The sequence below is a fragment of the Daucus carota genome, chromosome 5 (genome assembly GCF_001625215.2).
Source record: "Daucus carota subsp. sativus chromosome 5, DH1 v3.0, whole genome shotgun sequence".
NCBI lineage: Eukaryota > Viridiplantae > Streptophyta > Magnoliopsida > Apiales > Apiaceae > Daucus > Daucus carota.
This window is the reverse complement of record NC_030385.2, coordinates 1009892-1028530: the sequence shown is the minus strand read 5'-3', so window position 1 is coordinate 1028530 and position 18639 is coordinate 1009892. Positions and strand designations below refer to the sequence as shown.

The window sequence follows — 18639 nt, the reverse complement described above, 5'->3', positions numbered from 1 at the left end:
TCACGACGGAAGATTAAAGACACTAGATTAATCATTTCAGAAATTGTAGTACTACATTCATCATAAAATTGAAGAAACAGTCACAACTGAATTAGTACTATCTAATTTGAAATTTCTCATGCTAGAAAACCCTGTGTTTAACCTTCTCTTTGGCTAAACTCAAAGCCTCAGCTGCTTGAAGTGGCGATATCCTCTGCATATCCCATTAATTGTCCCGGGAAGAAAGGCAGAAAGCTGCTTGACACGGGGAGATCAATGAAGGTAAAATCTTCAATAAAAGGATTGGCAATGATTCCAGAAATGCATTTCCATAAAGTATTGCAACAAGAGATAGGCCTGAAATGCGCCATGGAAGTTGGACTGTGTTGCTTTATGATTAAAAACATTCCAGTCGCGTTGATCATCCTAGGAAGAGCTATTCTGAAAGAAATGCAAAATACCCTTGATGACATCCGCGTTGATAATAGACCAAGCTGCTAGAGATAACTCTGCTGTAAAGCCATCAAGGCCTGGACTTTTGTGCTTTCCCATGTTTTAGAAAGTTGCCCAAATTTCAGAGGAAGAGATTAGAGCAATCAGTGATTCTATTTGAGAAGATACGAGTGTAATACTCAGCTGCTATAGAACTAGTGGTGATTTTTCTGTGAATAGGGTAAAGCTGCATCATCTTCGAGAGAGAATTCTCTTAGGATTCCGTTTACCATAGCATGCTTGGAACTTGGAAGAAGAACCTACTGTTTTTATCTCCACTGTCCAACCATTGAACCAGAGACTTTTGTTTCAAGAAAATTTCTTCAGCTTTAAGAGCTTCAAGGTAAGCAGTTTTCAGACATTTTAGTTCAGGAAGCCCCAATTGAACAGCTGCAGGACAATGATACTACAAAGCCTTCAGCAAAAATTTAGCTTGAGCCAATACTTCTTAAATCAACCAAATTTAGCGTCGCTAAACAATCAGAGAAATCAGTCATACCTGGAGTCCAGCTATCCGAACCATGCACATTATTCAGCTCTTGCCATCGAACTAGCCTTTCACTATAGGTACTAAACCATGCACATTAAACAAGAGCTTCATACACTATACTGTAGCTGGTATTTTGTGAGGGAGGGGGTCCCCAGTTTCATATTCAACACAATCTTGGCAGAAGGTAAGATTTCATTCTTCCATGTGAGAGAATTTGCAAGAATAGGCTTACCTGTAATAGGTGTATTAGTATAAAAAAATAAATAAATCAAGATAACCAAATTTTAGTACTTCGATGTTTTGGTACTAAGCGCGTTCCACTCCAAATTTTGCTTACTGATAATAGATTGCATAGAACATCATTCAAAAAAGTTTTGAAATACAGACATGGCAATATTGTTCCAATAGGTTTTATGTCTGTGTACATACCTTGTGCAACTCAGAAGCCTCAGGTACCCGCCGGAGCTCATTCAAGTCGAAGCAGGCAAGTTGAAGCTGAATGTTTGATAAATGAGGAACTCAACGAGACTGCTTCAACAAGCTCAGGTGCTACAGACACTGATATTGACAAGGAGATGGAAAGTAGGTTGTTCAAAGTGGATGTCTAAAGGAAAAAGGAAGTTGAGAATTAGCAGCAGAAGCAGAAGCATGGAGTTTGACAAAAGTATTGAGGGAACTGTCAAACAACCATTTGATTTATCCTCAATAGTTTTTTCAAACTCTTGCTTTTGCTTCTGCTGTTAATTCTCAACTTCCTTTTCCCTTTGGACATCCACTTTGAACTACCTTCTTTCTTCATTTCCTTGTCAATAATATCAGTGTCTGTAGCACCTGAACTTGTTGAAGCAGTCTCATTGAGTTCCTCATTCATCAAACGTACAGCTTCAACTTGCCTGCTTCGACTAGAATGAGCTCCAGCGGCTACCTGATGCTTCTGAGTTTCTCAAGGTACGTATACAGACTTAAAACCTATTGGAACAAAATTGCCATGTCTGTATTTGAAAACTTTTTAAAATGATGTTAAAAAAATTCCAAATCTTTCAGACTAGTGACATTGTCATAACATTCAGAATTCCTTATTATAACATCACAAGAGCCTTCACCCAAAGCCTTCCAATGTAAGAGGATAACCATCCAGTTCAATCATTGCCGAAGCATAAGGAGCATGCCGACACACGCTATTAGTATTTGTTTTAATACTTTTCGGATGAGCCCACAACTTGGGCTATCCAATCGTGCTCGGCCTTGGCTTCTTTAATGCACGCATAATATCCACCACAACGAAATGCCTTGACCTGTGAAGATGTTTCATTAATAATCCACACCCTAGATCAATCGGACAATTACAATATGAAATGGCTTTATCTACACATCTTATTTTGTAAAAATAAATATGATATCAATGTAGGCTACATGAAACTCTCTTCAAATATTTCAAAAAGAATGAAGAATGAACTTGCTCTTCTTCTTGATACTAATTTAAAATATGCTTTAAATTAAGATATAAATTGTGAAGGTACACCTCAAATAAATGAAGAATCATATTTTTTTTGTAAAGTAAATATAGCATGGCAATCAATTTAAAACACGGGTTCATCAAATCAAAAAAAGTATCATGAAATCAATTTGGTTTATTTGAAAATTGAACTTTCTTGTCCTCATTGCTATAATTGCCACCCAAAATGTGAAATCTGACAAATCAACAACTCATAAAATTACAATTCATGTTCTTTTAAAGACTATTTAATTAATTTCTTAATCGTTTTTTACTAAAAGGCACCTAAACTAGCTAATATCAATTAAAGCACGACATCACGTATTAAATTTATAATTGATCGAATATAAGGAGAAAAAACTCATGAAAACAATTCAAGATTACTTGGTTATAAATAGGCTGGCAATTTCGGGTTTCGGGTCGGGTTGACAGTCGCGGGTCAAAAAATTTATCCAACTCGAACCCGATCCGAAATTTTAATGGGTCAGGATACCCGACCCGCACTACCCGCGGGTAATCCGAACCCGACCCGAAAATTAATATTTATTAATAAAAATATTATTTTAATCCAAAATAAATTAATTTTTATTAAATTAAATATTTTATATTAAATTTAAGTAATAAATTTTATAAAAATAATAAAAATAATATTTATATATATAATATTTATATTATCTATTAATTTTCGGGTATTTTCGGGTCAATTTCGGGTAACCCGAATTCAACCCGAAAATAACCTTTTTTCTGAGTTGATTTTGGGTCAACCCGAATTCGACCCGAACCCGAAAAACCCCAACCCGAATTCGTATTTTGCGGGTCGAATTCGTGTCGGGTTGTCGGATCGGGTCCAATATTGCCGCCTCTAGTTATAAACGATAAATGCTATTTAAATAACGGTTTGTCTAGTGTGTGCCCATGGGCACATGCTAAGCACGGAAATTTTTGTATTTGGGAGATTTTGATTGGGGTGGTTGGTGTATTTGCAGGGGGGTCCACCATTATCAATAGGGAGGAACCAATCAAAATGATCTAAGTACAAAATTTTCTGCGCTTAGCATGTGCCCATGGGCACACCATAGAAAAACCGTTTAAATAAAAAATGAATAAAGAGAGTGATTACTCTGTGACATCCGTTTTCGACACTGGTTTCGTGTTTCAAATCTTCATGAGCACATCCATCTCTTTGAAACCTGATTAAGATATACACTCCGTTTGGTTGGGATGAATGAAATTTGCAAGGAATGGAATGAAATTGAGAATGGAATGGTGGGAGAATGGAAACAAGTTTGAATGGAATGATCGATTCAAGGTTCTTGTTTGGTTCATTTTTTTATGGTTGGAATGGAATGAACAATTCCATTCATTTGAGTTGTTTGGTTACTCAAAGGAATGGAATGGTAATTAAATATTTTTTTTAGCAAATATTTCCATGTAAAACTTTAACTTTCAGAATTTATATATTACATACACAAATTAATTAATTTTATATCAATAGCATACTTCCCATTTCATTACACAAATTATTAGCATAAAATCAACTATAATAAATATTACAAATTTACAAATAAAATCCAAACTTTGGCCACTATCAATTCTCCTTCATAACTTACAAATAAAATACAAAATTTGGGAAGTGAATATGAGAACACTGGAGAACCGCAACACGTGCAGGCATTATTCCATAATGTAGAGTTAAACAGACATCATCTTCCAGTGGTGGATGCAGGTCTAGTTATCTCTCTATCTGAGCATACATAAAATGGTAAGGGACAGGTTGAGGTTGAGGATATCCAGATAAAGAGTGACTTGATACATATACATAGCTACCTGGATATGATAGAAGATAGTGACTTGAATGGTGATTCCTCTCACAATGACAATACTAATAGCAGCAAGGGATGTGTTTTTTCCATCGAAATAAAGGTACCTGCACAATTTTATTAAGTAGCAGCAGCTTAGATTAGAATATACATCTACATGGCTTTTCCTGAGAATATGCGACCATAGAATGAGTAACAACCAGAGATATTGTGGCATAAAACTAACTATAGAGCACAAAACTAGCATAATTCTCTCCCTTCGACAAGAATTTCATAAAACTAACTACATGAAATATATGATTAAGAAACATTATTGGAGTTCGCAAAAATGTAAACCAAGTGGTTTAGATTCCAATCTTAAATAACAAGCCAAACAAATTCTAATGTTAAATTAGTGAGCAACAAAACAAAGTGCACAGAAGAGACACTACTGACTCATAATGAAGTGCATGGACCACAGTAGCGCAGGCCTGAAATCATACTATTTAACTTAATTACTGGCAAGATTCTAACAAGAAAAAGCCAGAATTATAATTTTACATCATAATTACAAGAGAAATACTGGCAAGTCTTAATTTTACATCATAATTACAAGAGAAACACAACAAGTCCTGTTTTAGAAGTCCTGTTAAGGCCTATGCTCTTAACCAAATATATCTTTTTAATTCTCAAAGATCCTTGCAATTCACAGCTAACAAAATTCTACATCTCACCTCTCTCCCTCTCTTAGGCCTCAAATTTGGTTCATTCTTGTCTTCATTTTGCTCTGTTCTAGCACTTGCTCTGCAGAATTTTAAGAAACATCAACAAGGGAACTAATAACAATACAAGAATTATGAGCTCCATGTTGCGGAAGGCTGGAACTACTTTCCTGCCTTCATTCTAGCCACCCGAAAATTCTAAAACTTTGACTCCACATCTCCACTTCTTAAACAGGATGAAATCTAACAAACTTTGGTCTGAAAATTCTAAACCTTTGACTCCACATCTCCTCTATTATAGACTTTTATTCATCGAAACGTGTCACAAAACTTGTAACTCAATCAAATTTGTACTCATAAAACCCCAGACACAGCTCAAATCTAAATCTAACATTTCCCCTCACTGCCATGACAAACCAAAATCTCCGATCCCTCGTTTCATTGTTTCTTGTACTCTCCTTAACAGCGTCGACTCATTCAACTTCTGTTACTACCTCTACTACAATTCTACAACAATTCAAACAAGCCCCGGAATTCTACAACTCTCCGGATTGCCCCTCCGTCCTAAAATTTGACGATATCCTGATCCATCATCAATTTATACAAGCAGGTGCTACTACTCCTACTCGTTTACACGACAACACAACACAACTTTTTTAGAGACTTTTTATCGAACACCTAATACACATTATTCGAACACAAACATATGACACGAAATCAAGTGCGAAAACATACTTTCGAAAACGCAACTGCCCGATAAACAGATACATTAACACATAAATCAGCTAGATTAACAAATAATCCATCTAAATCAATCTACAGATTACACAATTTAGCAAGTTTAATGAAACAAATTCAAATGGATCAAGTTCGAACCTGTATGCTTAGATTAATTTAGGTTTGAAAATCATTGCAAATGATAAAAGGAATCGTTGAGATGCGTGGTTTGAAGATTCTAGCTGCTTTCCAGATAAAGGATTAGCTGAAGAGAGGGGGAGAGGCAGAAAAGGAAGAGAGAGATGTGAGGAAGAGAGAGATGAGAGAGAGATGCGAGAAAGAGAGGCGAGAGGCGGAGAGAGAGGCGAGGGAGAGCTGCGTGAGAGAGGCGAGGGAGAGCTGCGTGATAGAGGTGGAGAGCTGCGTGAATGGAATGGGCTTAACCCGCGCTTTCAGAAATGAATCGATTGTCTGATTAGTCGATGGATTGGAATGAATAAAAGAATGGGTTATTCCATTCTTTGGGCCAACCAAACAGAAATTTTTATTTTTGGAATGGAATGGCCCATTCCATTCTGGGCTAAACTGATTCCATTCATGCCAACCAAACAGAGTGATAGAGTCCGACCCTACAATCACGTCCAATTTTCTGAATTCCAGAGTAAGCGGCGTGACTTCCTCGTCAAAATCGCCTTTGCATCCACTGAATTAGCCATTTTTCACCTGCAATCATAGTAATGTAATAATTGTACAAATCAAAATGATTAACACTGATGTATGTCTATATATATTAATATTACGCACGTTTCTCTTGCTAACCGTTCATTGAAATGGATCCACAAGCCTCGTTCACCACATTCTTCACGTCTACTCCTTTTAACTAATTATTATTATCGCTTACTATAGATATTAATTTTACCTAAACTAATAGTGAAAATATCTCAACAATGAGCCGATGATAGCTCATAATTTATATAAAATAATGAGTCGATGACAGCTCATAACTATTATTATCATTAATATGATATTACTTCTACCTAAATTAATATTGAAAATATCTCAAAAATGATGATGACAGCTCATAATTTATATAAAATAATGAGCCAATGACAGCTCATAATTATCATCATCGCTTAATATAGATATTACAAACTAAATTGAAAATATCTCAACAATGAGCGGATGACAGCTCATAATTTATATAAAATAATGAGCCAATGACAGCTCATAATTATCATCATCGCTTAATATAGATATTACAAACTAAATTGAAAATATCTCAACAATGAGCCGATGACAGCTCATAATTTATATAAAATAATGAGTCGATGACGGCTCATAACTATTATTATCGCTTAATATAGATATTACTTCTACCTAAACTAAAATTGAAAATATCTCAACAATGATGATGACAGCTCATAATTATCATCATCGATTAATATAGATATTACAAACTAAATTGAAAATATCTCAACAATGAGCCGATGACAGCTCATAATTTATATAAAATTATTTTCTTGATTTGTCCGCTCAATGTTTACGAAAACTAGTGAATAAACCGCTAATTATGGTACATATACACAAATAACTCCAAACTAATATATATTGTAACATCCCACATCGATTAGTTTGAGAGTATTTGGGTCATTTATAACATCTGAACCCATAATCGAATGCATACCGGACCCATTAAATCACCACAGGTCGGCCCAAAAGTGCTACTAAATTAGTATACATTAGTCCGTCATAATCAAATTGATAAACACTTGTATGTGTCTGTATATAAGTTTTAACGTTACTTGCTAACCGTTCATTAAAATGGATCTAAAATATGATTAAGCGTCAAAATCATTGATTGTCATACTAGCAGGACAACAACACCTTAAAACATCGAAACATAATTATTAAATTTCACAACAAAATATGATTGAGCGTCAAACTTAATGCCTTGATAATCGAAAATTTCACAACAAAATATAATTGAGCGTCAAACTTAATGCCTTGATAATCGAAGTTAATATAATTTCTTTTATATATGTCTTAATTAGGGCTGTAAAATGATCCGGGTGATCCCGGGTACCCCTCTGCTCAAGTACCGGATCATATTATTTTTAGCTTGTCCAGATTTGGGTCCGGGATCGTTTTATTCGGGTATAAACCGATCCCGGGTATTTGAAATTCGGATTCGAACCGGATATGATCCAGTATCGTATTTTCTATTTTTTAACCGGGTAGTTTATGATCCATCGAATATGAGCCGGATATGATCCACTAACATCAAATATCATTATTATTTCAGTTGTTCAAATAATTATCATTTAGTCTAAGTAAACATAATATTATAAAGTATAATAATTTTGAATTAAAACTTATAGTTATGTGTTGGTATATGTCATTTATTAAATATATATGAAGATAATAAACATTATCACATTAAATAAATCATATTTTATGAAGATATAAACTTAAATAAGATAGTACAATTTTATAAAATGATGACTATTTACTTGCAAATATGATGGTGATAAAATATAATATGTATACGAGTTTGAATCGAATATGAACCGTGGATCATATTCGGTTATTCGGGTAGTATCATATTATGAAAAATTATATGAGACCGAATCTGAGCGGGTATATGTGTGCTCGTATCCGGGATCATATATTATACGGGCTTAATTTTTCCGCCAGATTTGGATCGTTTTCAAAACGAATATGAGACATGTATCATATATTCAAGCCGGATATGAGCCGAGACACCGGATAGTCCGTATCAATTTACAGCCCTAGTCTTAATTGAAAATTAATAGATAACTGATTTTTAATCTCGACCAACCTCCAAAATTTGGGACAATTTTGATGTAGTCCCGCTTGTTACGAAATCATGATTCTTTCACCATTCCAAATGGAAGAAATCCTAATTCCTCAAAAAGTTCCACTGTGAAGTCCTTATAACAGCACCATGCATTTTCATACCTGAATGTCTAATTAACGTCTAACATCTTATTACCCAGAGGGAAGAAAAGTGAGTGTTGGTCTGAATGTGAGTTGATGGATGTAACTTTCTTGACCTGTGGCATGGAACTTTGTTAGCAGGCTTATCCCTGGATCCTCATGAAGTTTGCTCTGCCACTGAATGAATTTGTTTGGTAGTTCACTTCAAACTGGGAAAGCCCTTTCTATCTGAATCCTGAACAGGAGACTGAACCTTTATTTGTTATACATATCAAATTTTACAAGTCTTTTGCCACTAAAAGCCCTGTGAGTACATACATCACTGGAAAATCACAGAAGACCAAATATCATCTTCCTGGCTTTTCTTTAGTATCATGCACAGAAAGAAACTAGCCCACCTTTTCTTTTGCAAAGTTTAACTTGAAATAGAATAGAATTTAGAGGAGAACAGGGGAACAGATTCTTAAGGCAGAGAACATTTCTAGGCCTCTTGATCCTTAGATTTCACTGCTCTTCCTCTGAAAAATATATTTCGAAACCAAGAAAATATATTTCAAATATATTCTATTTCGAGCTGAGTGAGATGTTAACTGATTAAAACCCAAAGAATCAGATAACATCACATTCACAACTCTAGAAACTGAGAGATATACACAGCGCAGCTAAAAACAGCTAAGCCAAAGGGTTCTTCGACATATATCATAAACTAACAGATATACTCAACGCGCCCAAAAACCAGCTAAGCTAAAGGGTTCCCCAACATGTATCATAAGCACAAAGATCTATCTGTGCTGAGCAGAATGTACATAGTACTGAATTTATAGCATTCTAAAAACATAATTTGAATCTCCTATTCAGATGTATGGAATCCTATTGTAAAGAAAGAAAAAGACCGTTTTCCTGCAGCCGCTCAGTTGATTGCTGCATTTATCCTGCTAAAAACCACATTTAGTGGAATACAGGATAAAGACGGTCTGTTGACTTTCCGGGGGCCCCGTTTCTTCCCCTTAACAGGGTCCCTGTGAGAACCACTTATCGAGGACAACTTCCTCGTCTTTTTCGGCACTACCCCATTTTTCCGGGGCATGGGTGCTTCACCGGTTGAGCACGCAAGTCGGCTCCTCCCAGGATTTTTTTGTCCGGTAAGATTGGGCTTCTGCTCAAAAGAGCCTTCACCCAAAACCTCCACCGTAAGAGGATAACCGATGATGGATTCACCAGTCAGTTCACTCATTACAGAGGTATAGGGAACATGCGGAGGGCGATGCTGAGAGCTAGCTTCCACTACCACTTTAACTTCATACAAACTCGAGTCGGGATCATACACTCTAGGAGTGAAAGCAGAGGATTGATATCTCGGGTTCATCGTATACCGGGATTGGCGGTAAGGGAGCAACCTTTGAGATGGGGCCAACTCCGTTTTTGGCACCACCATCTGAGGAGTTGTATGTAGGATACGCTTTCCCCAGTCCTGTATGTCATCTATCTGGTCATCTGTCACCGGTTCAGACTTTATCTGGAAAGCCTCTTTGGATATGAGGGCAGCACCATCCACCACAGGCTTAAGAACTGTCAAGCAGCCATTTGATTTTCTGCTAGTTCTCAACTTCCTTCTCCCCTTAGACAGCCACTTTGAAGCACCTGAGCTTGTTGAAGCAGTCTCGTTAAGTTCCTCCTCTTCAACTTGCCTGCTTCGACTTGAATGAGCTCTGGCAGGTACCTGAGGGTTCTGAGTTGCACAAGGTACGAATACTGACGTAAAACCTATTGGAACAAAATTGGCATGTCCGTATTAGAGAAACATTCTTAAATGAGGATATATAGAATGCGCAAAGAAAGATATATAATCACTACTGGCAGTGGGCATAGGCTAAAAAAATCCAAGAGATATCACTAGAACAGATGTGGCACAAGCACTGTAGGATAGGAAATATTAGATTTGAATTACCATACCTAAAAGTGATAACACGCGCACATAGAAAAAGATTAGCAAGTCATAATTGAACAAATAAAAATAACAATCTGTGATCATCGGTGAGCATAAACCTCACTCACACACACACACACACACACACACACACACCAACTCGGAATCATTATTATTACAATTGAGAATAAACAATCGGCACACGAAAATTTTGTTAGAACTTCAGATAGATTATTCGCAATTGCTTCAATATATGTGAATAAGAAAGTGCAATCTCTAATCAGCTTTTATAATTAAAGTTAAACTAACAACACTTGGCAAGAACAAAAGCATATTTTAACCAAAACACATACAAAATAATAATTCACCATACCTGCAAGATCCTCTCCAACCAAAGTCACATCAACTAATCTGTTGGAAGAATCACCGTCAGCTTGCCTTGTGCTAGAAATTTCATTCTCTTTCTGTTTGCAACTGAGAAGAACAGCATGATTGGCCTGTTTAGATGCATTGAAAGAGGTTCCATTTTCTCCAGTGCTATCTGAGTTATTGTTAATAACCATTGAAAGACTTCCCTTAGATTCAATAGACTCTAACCTAGACACCTTGCTGTGAGATGCTCCAAGAATGGATGATTTAGTTGGACAGGAAACATGTTCACTAATAACAGGAACCTTGACCACAGGTGTACTTTCCAGAACCTTTGTTAGCTGACGGCTGCGGCTTCTCTTCTTTAGAAATGCTTGAACATCTGGATTTAAAGATCTCTTCCTTTTGGCAGATGAATTTACGCCTACACCAAGGTCATCAATTCCTCTCATTCGCTTCTTCTTTTCTGTCCCATCATCTTCTGAATCGTTCGGATTTTTCCTTCGCATTCCCAGAGAAGATTGCCCCTGTGTTTTCACCTCTTGAAATGACACACCAGAATGAGACAATTCATGTCCTAACATTGGCTTATCCTTGGAACTGATTAATTCTTCAGCAATGTGATTAGTTTCAACATCATCCAGTGAAACTGGAGGGGACTCCTTCCTATCCACTTCTTCATTACTAGGTCTGTTTACGTTTGAGCAAATGTCAGGCTGATCTTTGGATTGTCGACCACTTTCAATCTCAAGAGCATCAAGAATTGCATCTTCCCTTCGTGCATATTTCACCCCTCTCTTAGAAGGGCCAGTTGCAGAAGCCTTAGCACTTTCAATACACTGTTCAAATTCTCCGCAACGAAACGCCTTAATCCGTATTGATTTTTGCAGATTATACCAGTCTCTGCAAGAAAATATCAAGGGCCCTTGTCAACCAATATATAGAATGAATTAGAAGAAGACACACACTTTCGATAGGAGTGACAAACTTCAGGTATATATGACATACCAGGAATAAGCAATAAAAAAAGGAAAGATAAACAGATTATCAAAGTACTTACATCATAGAAATTTACTTGGTAATAATTTATCTTTCACTGAAGATAAAAGTAACGTATCAAGTATCTTACGGCATCAATTTTGCCTAGAGGGCAGGTTTTTTCTATCATTATAAATACAACCACAACGAAGATTTTGGTGACCAAGACCTATCGTATGCCCTAGATGCGTGCGCATCACATAATCACTTCTAGATATGATGAAACTCCAAATTCAAGGCATGCCTTGATCTCAAGAATAAAAAAACAAAAAAAAACCACAAATTCATGTATGCAAAAACATTAACATTTTCATTTAAAGAAACAACACATTCTCCTTAAACATTCAAATAGTCAAGATTTTCTACACATATATTACCACAGCAGCACAAACCTCAAATTAAATACAAAGTTTAACCCCAAAAACACCATCATCCCCTCCCCATAACAAACAAACACAAACACACACACACACACACATGTAATCATAATTTAAAATTAATAAATAATTCAATTAATTTAATAAATAAATTCATTCAAATAAATAAACGAGTCAATTAAAGTATTAAAATAATTAAATATTTTATTCAGTTGAATAAACAAAATAATTAATTCAATTAAATAATGAAACAATTAATTTAATTAAAATTAAAAAGTGAAAACAAAAAAAACTTACACACTAGCATCCTTTCTCCCAAGAAGCTTGACCGGAGTCCCAGATCTCTGTGGAGTCGAGCTGCTTTCCGGCAGCTCATCCGGACTCAGAACCCGACCCGGCCACCACGACCCGTTTCTCCTTCGGACCCAAACCAACCCGTTTGAAAAATCATCAATTTTACTTGTCTTTTTCTCGCCGAGACTCCCCATCTCATATCACAGAACCCTAAAAATCAAGAATCACAGAAATGATCAGAAACCCTTTCGGTGCCCAAATGCAAACACCCATTTCAATCTTTAACACAAAAATCAACAAAAGATTCAATCTTTCAATCATTTCTGCATCATAAAATCCGATTAAACTGTATACATAAAGAAGATAGATAAAACAGATGCAAAACACATGAATTTTAGTAATTCAATAAGATCAGTTGTGAGGGAGAGAGAGAGAGAGAAAGAGAGAGAGAAGAGAGAGAGAGAGGGGGGGAGAGAGAGAGAGAGAGAGAGAGATGGGAGGGAGAGAGAGAGAGAGATGAGAGAGAGAGAGAGAGAGGGAGAGAGAGGACACCTTGAGCCTTCGACACAGACAGAGAGAAGAGAGGGAGAGAGAGAGAGAGAGACTGCTGCTGCTTTTATTTTATTTTACTGCTGCAATGTACTCCCTCCGTCCCAATCAATTGTATACAGTTTCCTTTTTGGGACGTCCCATCAATTGTATACATTCCAAAAGTAGTAAACTTTTATAATATAAAAAATCATTACACCAACTACTTTCTTCCACTATCTCCATTCTATAATAATATAAACACTATTACACCCACTAATTTCCTCCACTATCTCAAATATATCATTAAATATAAATGGGTCCCACCACTATACTCACTTTTCATCTAACTTTACTCATTTTTTACACAATTTCTTGGTCTCCGTGTCCCAGCCATTTGTATACAAATGACTGGGACGGAGGGAGTAGAGAGTGTGTGAGTGTATATGTAGGATAAAGATTGAGAAAGAAATAGAAAAAAAGGGTTTATTAGGAATGACATGTACCTAGTACACTCGCAATCTGGACACTATGCCACGTGGGTGAAGCTGACACAATCTGTACCCTTGATTTTGACGGTCATGCGTTAACGGATGTGATTGTTCAGATTAAGCTGGGGGCGCTACTACGATTGTTTCGGGGCAATCTTTGGTCCAACTAGTCAATGGATTTTGTGTTTTTCTTGACTCTAACAAAGAGGAAGATTTGTACTCCCTCTGTCCCAGTCAATTGTATACGTTTCTTTTTCACTGCTCGACAAGCTTTTTAAGACACTTATAAAACATAGTTGTACAATTTATTTTTAAGATTTTCTTTTTTTGTATAAAAGTATAAATGTTATACTTTTATACAGAAAAAGAAAATTTTAAAAATAATTTACAGAACTATACTATATTGAAGCATTAAAGTCCGTGCCGCGCCCCCGTCCCCCAATGTATACTATTGACTGGGACGGAGGGAGTAGTGTGTTAAATCAGCAATTACTAATTTACTACTACCTGTCTACCTCTTGTAAGATTTGATCTTTAACAATGAGTTTTAATATGTAATTTTATTTATTTTAAATTTTATAATTTTTAAATTTTATAATACAGTCAATAATTATTCTAATATATTCTTTATGATACATTTTGTATATGATATTTGGTTAAAAATACATCATTATATCATTGTATAATATAAATTTATCAAGTTCATTAAATAGTATGATATTTTAGAATTATGCTAAGAGCGTTATTCTTAATATTTAAGAGAAAAAAATAATGGTTTGCTACAATAAGATGTATGTTAACAAATCTAGGAAGGATATAACAAGCATAACAAGATTTATAAATAATTAGGTTTACAGTAAATTTTTGGCAATCATAATACGGGTTTTATGTCAATCATAACACGGGTTTCCAGATTCTTCTGCAACAAAATGAGATATAATAATCATATACACATTTGTAAGAAATTTGTAACGATTTCAAATTCAAAATTCTACTATAAGAGAATGATGATACAATAATCATGTACAAATTTACAGAAAATTTTTAACGATTCTAATAACAAGAGAATGAGGACTTGATCATTGTGAGAACAGTTTAATACATAAGCATGTGTCTATCATGTTTCAGGATTTGTCATGAACCAATAATTTATAATAAGAATACTAGACTATACGTCATTTTATCGCTATTTTGTTTGTAGGTTTGTCATTTGTTGATCATATAAACACTTAGATTGTAGAATATGTATTTAAAACCATTTACCTAATATTAATTTTAGTTAATTGTAGTAAATAGTTTAAATCATTGACCGTGGAAGAATTATAACTAGATTATGCGGGAATAATTTAATATACATAATTTTATCATCTTATCACAGTATCAAAAAATAATCATTTATAGATAGTCTTTTTCACGAATGATTTAAGATACATCATTCATTTTATCTTGCATCGGTATCGATACTATTTTACGCGCCAACAATTAATATATGTATTCATGTCTTTGTTGTTTCAAGATTCGTCATTTATAATAATATTTTAGCAATAATTCGATTACCTTAATATTTCCAAACTTGTCATAATCACTTTTAGACAAATAGTACTGGATGAGTCCCCATACAACAGTTAAAAAGTGCCGTATGTATTGAAACTTTGTTATAATCTTGATCGCTGAATATTCATCCAACGATCAGGAATCAGTGAGTTATTCAGATCCCTGACAATCATATGCTGAGACTATTGCCCATCATGTATATAGTCTTTTGATTTCTGCACTATTTTGCTTGAAACATGCCCAGATACAAGTGAAGGTGTGCAAAAATCATTTGAGAACCCTCTTATATAAATTTTAAAGTTCACCATATACAAAATCATCATCAATTCACCTAAGGTTGGAAATGAAACAACACTAACTATTAACTAAATTAAACCAAGAACATCTAAGCTATTCTATGAGCACCAAGAGAAAAAAGGAAACAAAAACTAAACCAGCACAACCATTCCACTCACGGATCTCAGAAAAGTAAGCGCCTTGGCAGTAATTCGCGCCATTATTTACATAGAGATCTCATCATTTCATGACTAGGAATATCTTCACCCTGTCAATCAGCAGGATTAATAAACTCTGCAACCATTCCCTTATATATCAACTCATGCTGCTGCTTCAGCTTCACACAAACAAAACGAATATTAATGTATACCTTGACATTGTTGCAGATTACTGACGGAGTGACATTTATAGTTTGGTAATTTAAATATGCAGCTCAAGCTAAGATTATCCATACACATTGTTCCGATATGCTGTAACAATACACCAACTGTCAGAAATGTTGAGATGAGCACTTCTTGAACAACAAGAGCCCTACAAAGTAGCGATCAAAAAAGGCGTAACAAGGGTGGAGGGTAGGCAGTAGGCTCAACACTGCGGGAACAATTTCAATATATGTAATCTTGTTCGTATTTTGTTTCCAAGATTTGTCGTTTATCGATGATTCATTACGGGAACAGTTAATATATGTCATTCCTTATTATGTTTCAAGATTTGTCATTTATTAATAGTACAAACACTTAATTATTGAGTTAAGGGCAGTTTTATACAAAGACATTTACCTAATGCTAATTTTAGTTGATTTAATAGATAGTCATTGAGGGAATAATTTGGTTTGATTCATCTTACTAGATTATTATGTTTACTTCATCTTATTGAGGGAATAATTTAATATACATCATCTTATGTCTTGTCGTGGGAATAACTTAACACAGGTCATTTTATCTATAATTGTCATTTATTGTTAGTCCTTTACATGAACGATTTGATACACGCATCTTGTCTTTCATGTGTTTCCAATATTTGTCATTGATCATCCTTTACGGGCAAACAATTTGATATACAGGATCTTGTCCTACTTATGTCTCCAGGTTCGTCATTTATTGTGTTAAGCACGATTTCATTTAATGACAACTATGTAACGCTGTTCTTGGAGCCAAGCATATCGTCGGCTAGCTTGTGAACCTATCCTATGGTACATTGTTATTCTAACCTAAGCTTATGTTTGAGCACTGCTAATTGAGACAATTGTTGCTGAATGTACTGTAACCAGATGAAGGAGTGGCACAATTCTATTCTTAATAAATCACTTGTTTCGTCTTTTGGTCCCTACAGTCTTGCTTGTACCTACTAAGTTAAGAGGCTTGATGATATACAGCATCAACTTATTTAGTGGTGCTAAGAACTATTGACCTACCAAGTTAAGAGGCTTGAGGAACAGAGGTTGTGAACCATAAGAACCAAAAAAACTAGCCAATTCCCCTTATTACCATGTGACCTCCTTGGTTAGTATCTTCTAATGTATTATTCCCTAAACAGTAAATTCAAGATCTCGTTTCCAGAAAGCATGCATACCTGAGATTTTAATGGTGGCTCGTATGGATCGTCAATGCATGTAAAACCTGCAAAAAAAAAATCTGAAACAATTGCAGATGAACATATAAGGATAGTATCTAGGTGGAAACCAATTCTCCAGGAACTAGGTATCGGTCATGTTCCTGAACCAATCTACATTTCATCTCTAGAAAGTTTCCCAAATGTACAATGCCTCATATAAACAGAACTCAGTGAATCTCCTTGCAGTAAAGCATGGCAAGCATCACAGTCTTTTCTGTAGGAGTGTAGGGAGATATCAAACTAGCAATATAAATAATTCCGGCATCTGCAAAAAGCTTAGTAATCTCACCTGACACTCATGAAAGATGTTTACTTTGGGTAATAGTGAACATGATCTTCTGCTTTAAAAGTGAGATCCTTGTTCAGACCATGACGAACGTTATTACAGTCAAGAATAAAGATCAGCTTTCTTATCATGTGCAAGCCACGGGCCAAAGTGCTCTTCCCTACAAGGCTTTATACATAAGTAAAGTATGTACATCACTAGAAAAACTTTCACACATAACGTCCAAGAAGGAAGCAAGAGAGGCACAACTGAGACACACCAACAAGATATTGTTATGAGTGTTCGCATAACAAGGATCCATGTAATTCTGATATGACAATATCGATCCCATCAAAGAAAACCATTATGCCGACCAATATGGTCACCTTTTTGGAATATAATTAGCTAATATTCGGCTTTGAAAAAATTCTGGTAACTTCTAGGCTTTGTTTGGTTGGGTGGTCTGGTGAAATAAATTAGAAAGCGTGAAGAAGATAAAGATCTGAGAGAAGGATGAATTAGGTTAGCGTAAAAAAGATATGAGAGGGTGTAATTTTTCAAGTTTGGTGAAGGACATAACTAGGGGAAAGAAATGAATGTTCATTTGTAAATCAGCGGGATGCAGGAAGGAACAAGCAAAAATGTCTAGAACTGGTTTTATTCTCTACCCCATTCCGTTCCATCTAACAGAACACGGGATCGAGGAGTATGAATGGGATTAATAGTTTAGAGCTCATCAATAATACTCTTTACTGTACAGCGTATACATCCTAGATCTCTTAACAACTTATGAACATTAGTTAACTCATTATAATAAATTACAAACGAAACAGAAAGCAGGAGTCCTTCTATATTCTTCTAATCTTGATCTCTGAAAGCACATTTATCAAAAACACAAACTTTGTCGATCAAATGTAAACTTAATAAGTCTGCAAACCTGAACCACTGAACCCCGTTAGGCCGTTTCCATATGACACATCCCTTTTGCAGAAGCAACTCCTGGCTATCGATTTTCAGGACCGAACATATATGCCACACAGCATTTCCCACCATTCCTTTCACACATCTCTTGCCACCCAGATCTCAGAAAATTACACTCAGCGCCTTGGCATTTATTGTGCAATTAATTTAATAGAGATCCCATCATTTCGTAACCAGTAATATCTTATTCCTGTCAATCAGCAGGATCAGTAAACTCTTGAAACATTACCTTATGTATCAGCTCTTGCTGCTGCTTCAGCTTCACACAAACAA

The 18639-nt window shown here is 35.5% G+C and overlaps 1 protein-coding gene and 2 long non-coding RNA genes across 4 annotated transcripts; all 3 read right to left on the bottom strand.

Annotated features, from left to right (window-relative positions):
• Window positions 1-8: 8 nt before the first annotated feature.
• On the bottom strand, window positions 9-2250 carry LOC108223896 (uncharacterized). Its single transcript, XR_001807322.2, has 2 exons — window positions 1391-2250; window positions 9-1193 (listed from the first exon to the last, which is right to left on the bottom strand). It is a non-coding gene; the product is annotated as an uncharacterized LOC108223896 (long non-coding RNA).
• Window positions 2251-3921: 1671 nt separating this feature from the next.
• On the bottom strand, window positions 3922-6261 carry LOC108220820 (uncharacterized). Its single transcript, XR_001806809.2, has 3 exons — window positions 5854-6261; window positions 4284-4383; window positions 3922-4200 (listed from the first exon to the last, which is right to left on the bottom strand). It is a non-coding gene; the product is annotated as an uncharacterized LOC108220820 (long non-coding RNA).
• A 2921-nt stretch (window positions 6262-9182) lies between these two features.
• LOC108220052 (uncharacterized protein At1g51745) lies at window positions 9183-13300 on the bottom strand. 2 transcript variants are annotated; one of them, XM_017393694.2, is made up of 4 exons: window positions 13210-13300; window positions 12661-12867; window positions 10953-11851; window positions 9183-10416 (listed from the first exon to the last, which is right to left on the bottom strand). In XM_017393694.2, the coding sequence occupies exons 2-4, from the start codon at window positions 12849-12851 to the stop codon at window positions 9563-9565; spliced, it is 1944 nt and encodes a 647-aa protein (XP_017249183.1). In that variant the 5' UTR covers window positions 12852-12867; window positions 13210-13300; the 3' UTR covers window positions 9183-9562. The 2 variants fall into 2 exon arrangements, with proteins under 2 accessions (XP_017249183.1, XP_063950468.1); XM_064094398.1 differs by lacking the exon at window positions 13210-13300 and having other exon boundaries at window positions 9314-10416; window positions 12661-12993.
• Window positions 13301-18639: the final 5339 nt, after the last annotated feature.

Bases quoted from the DNA above. Each gene is read 5' to 3' on its own strand.
- LOC108220052 (XM_017393694.2), bottom strand. From the start codon at position 12,851: ATGGGGAGTCTCGGCGAGAAAAAGACAAGTAAAATTGATGATTTTTCA. The intron at 11,852-12,660 runs GTAAGTTTTTTT...ATTTTCTTGCAG, and splicing joins GGGAGAAAGGATGCTAGTGT to AGACTGGTATAATCTGCAAA. The intron at 10,417-10,952 runs GTATGGTGAATT...TTGTTCCAATAG, and splicing joins GGTTGGAGAGGATCTTGCAG to GTTTTACGTCAGTATTCGTA.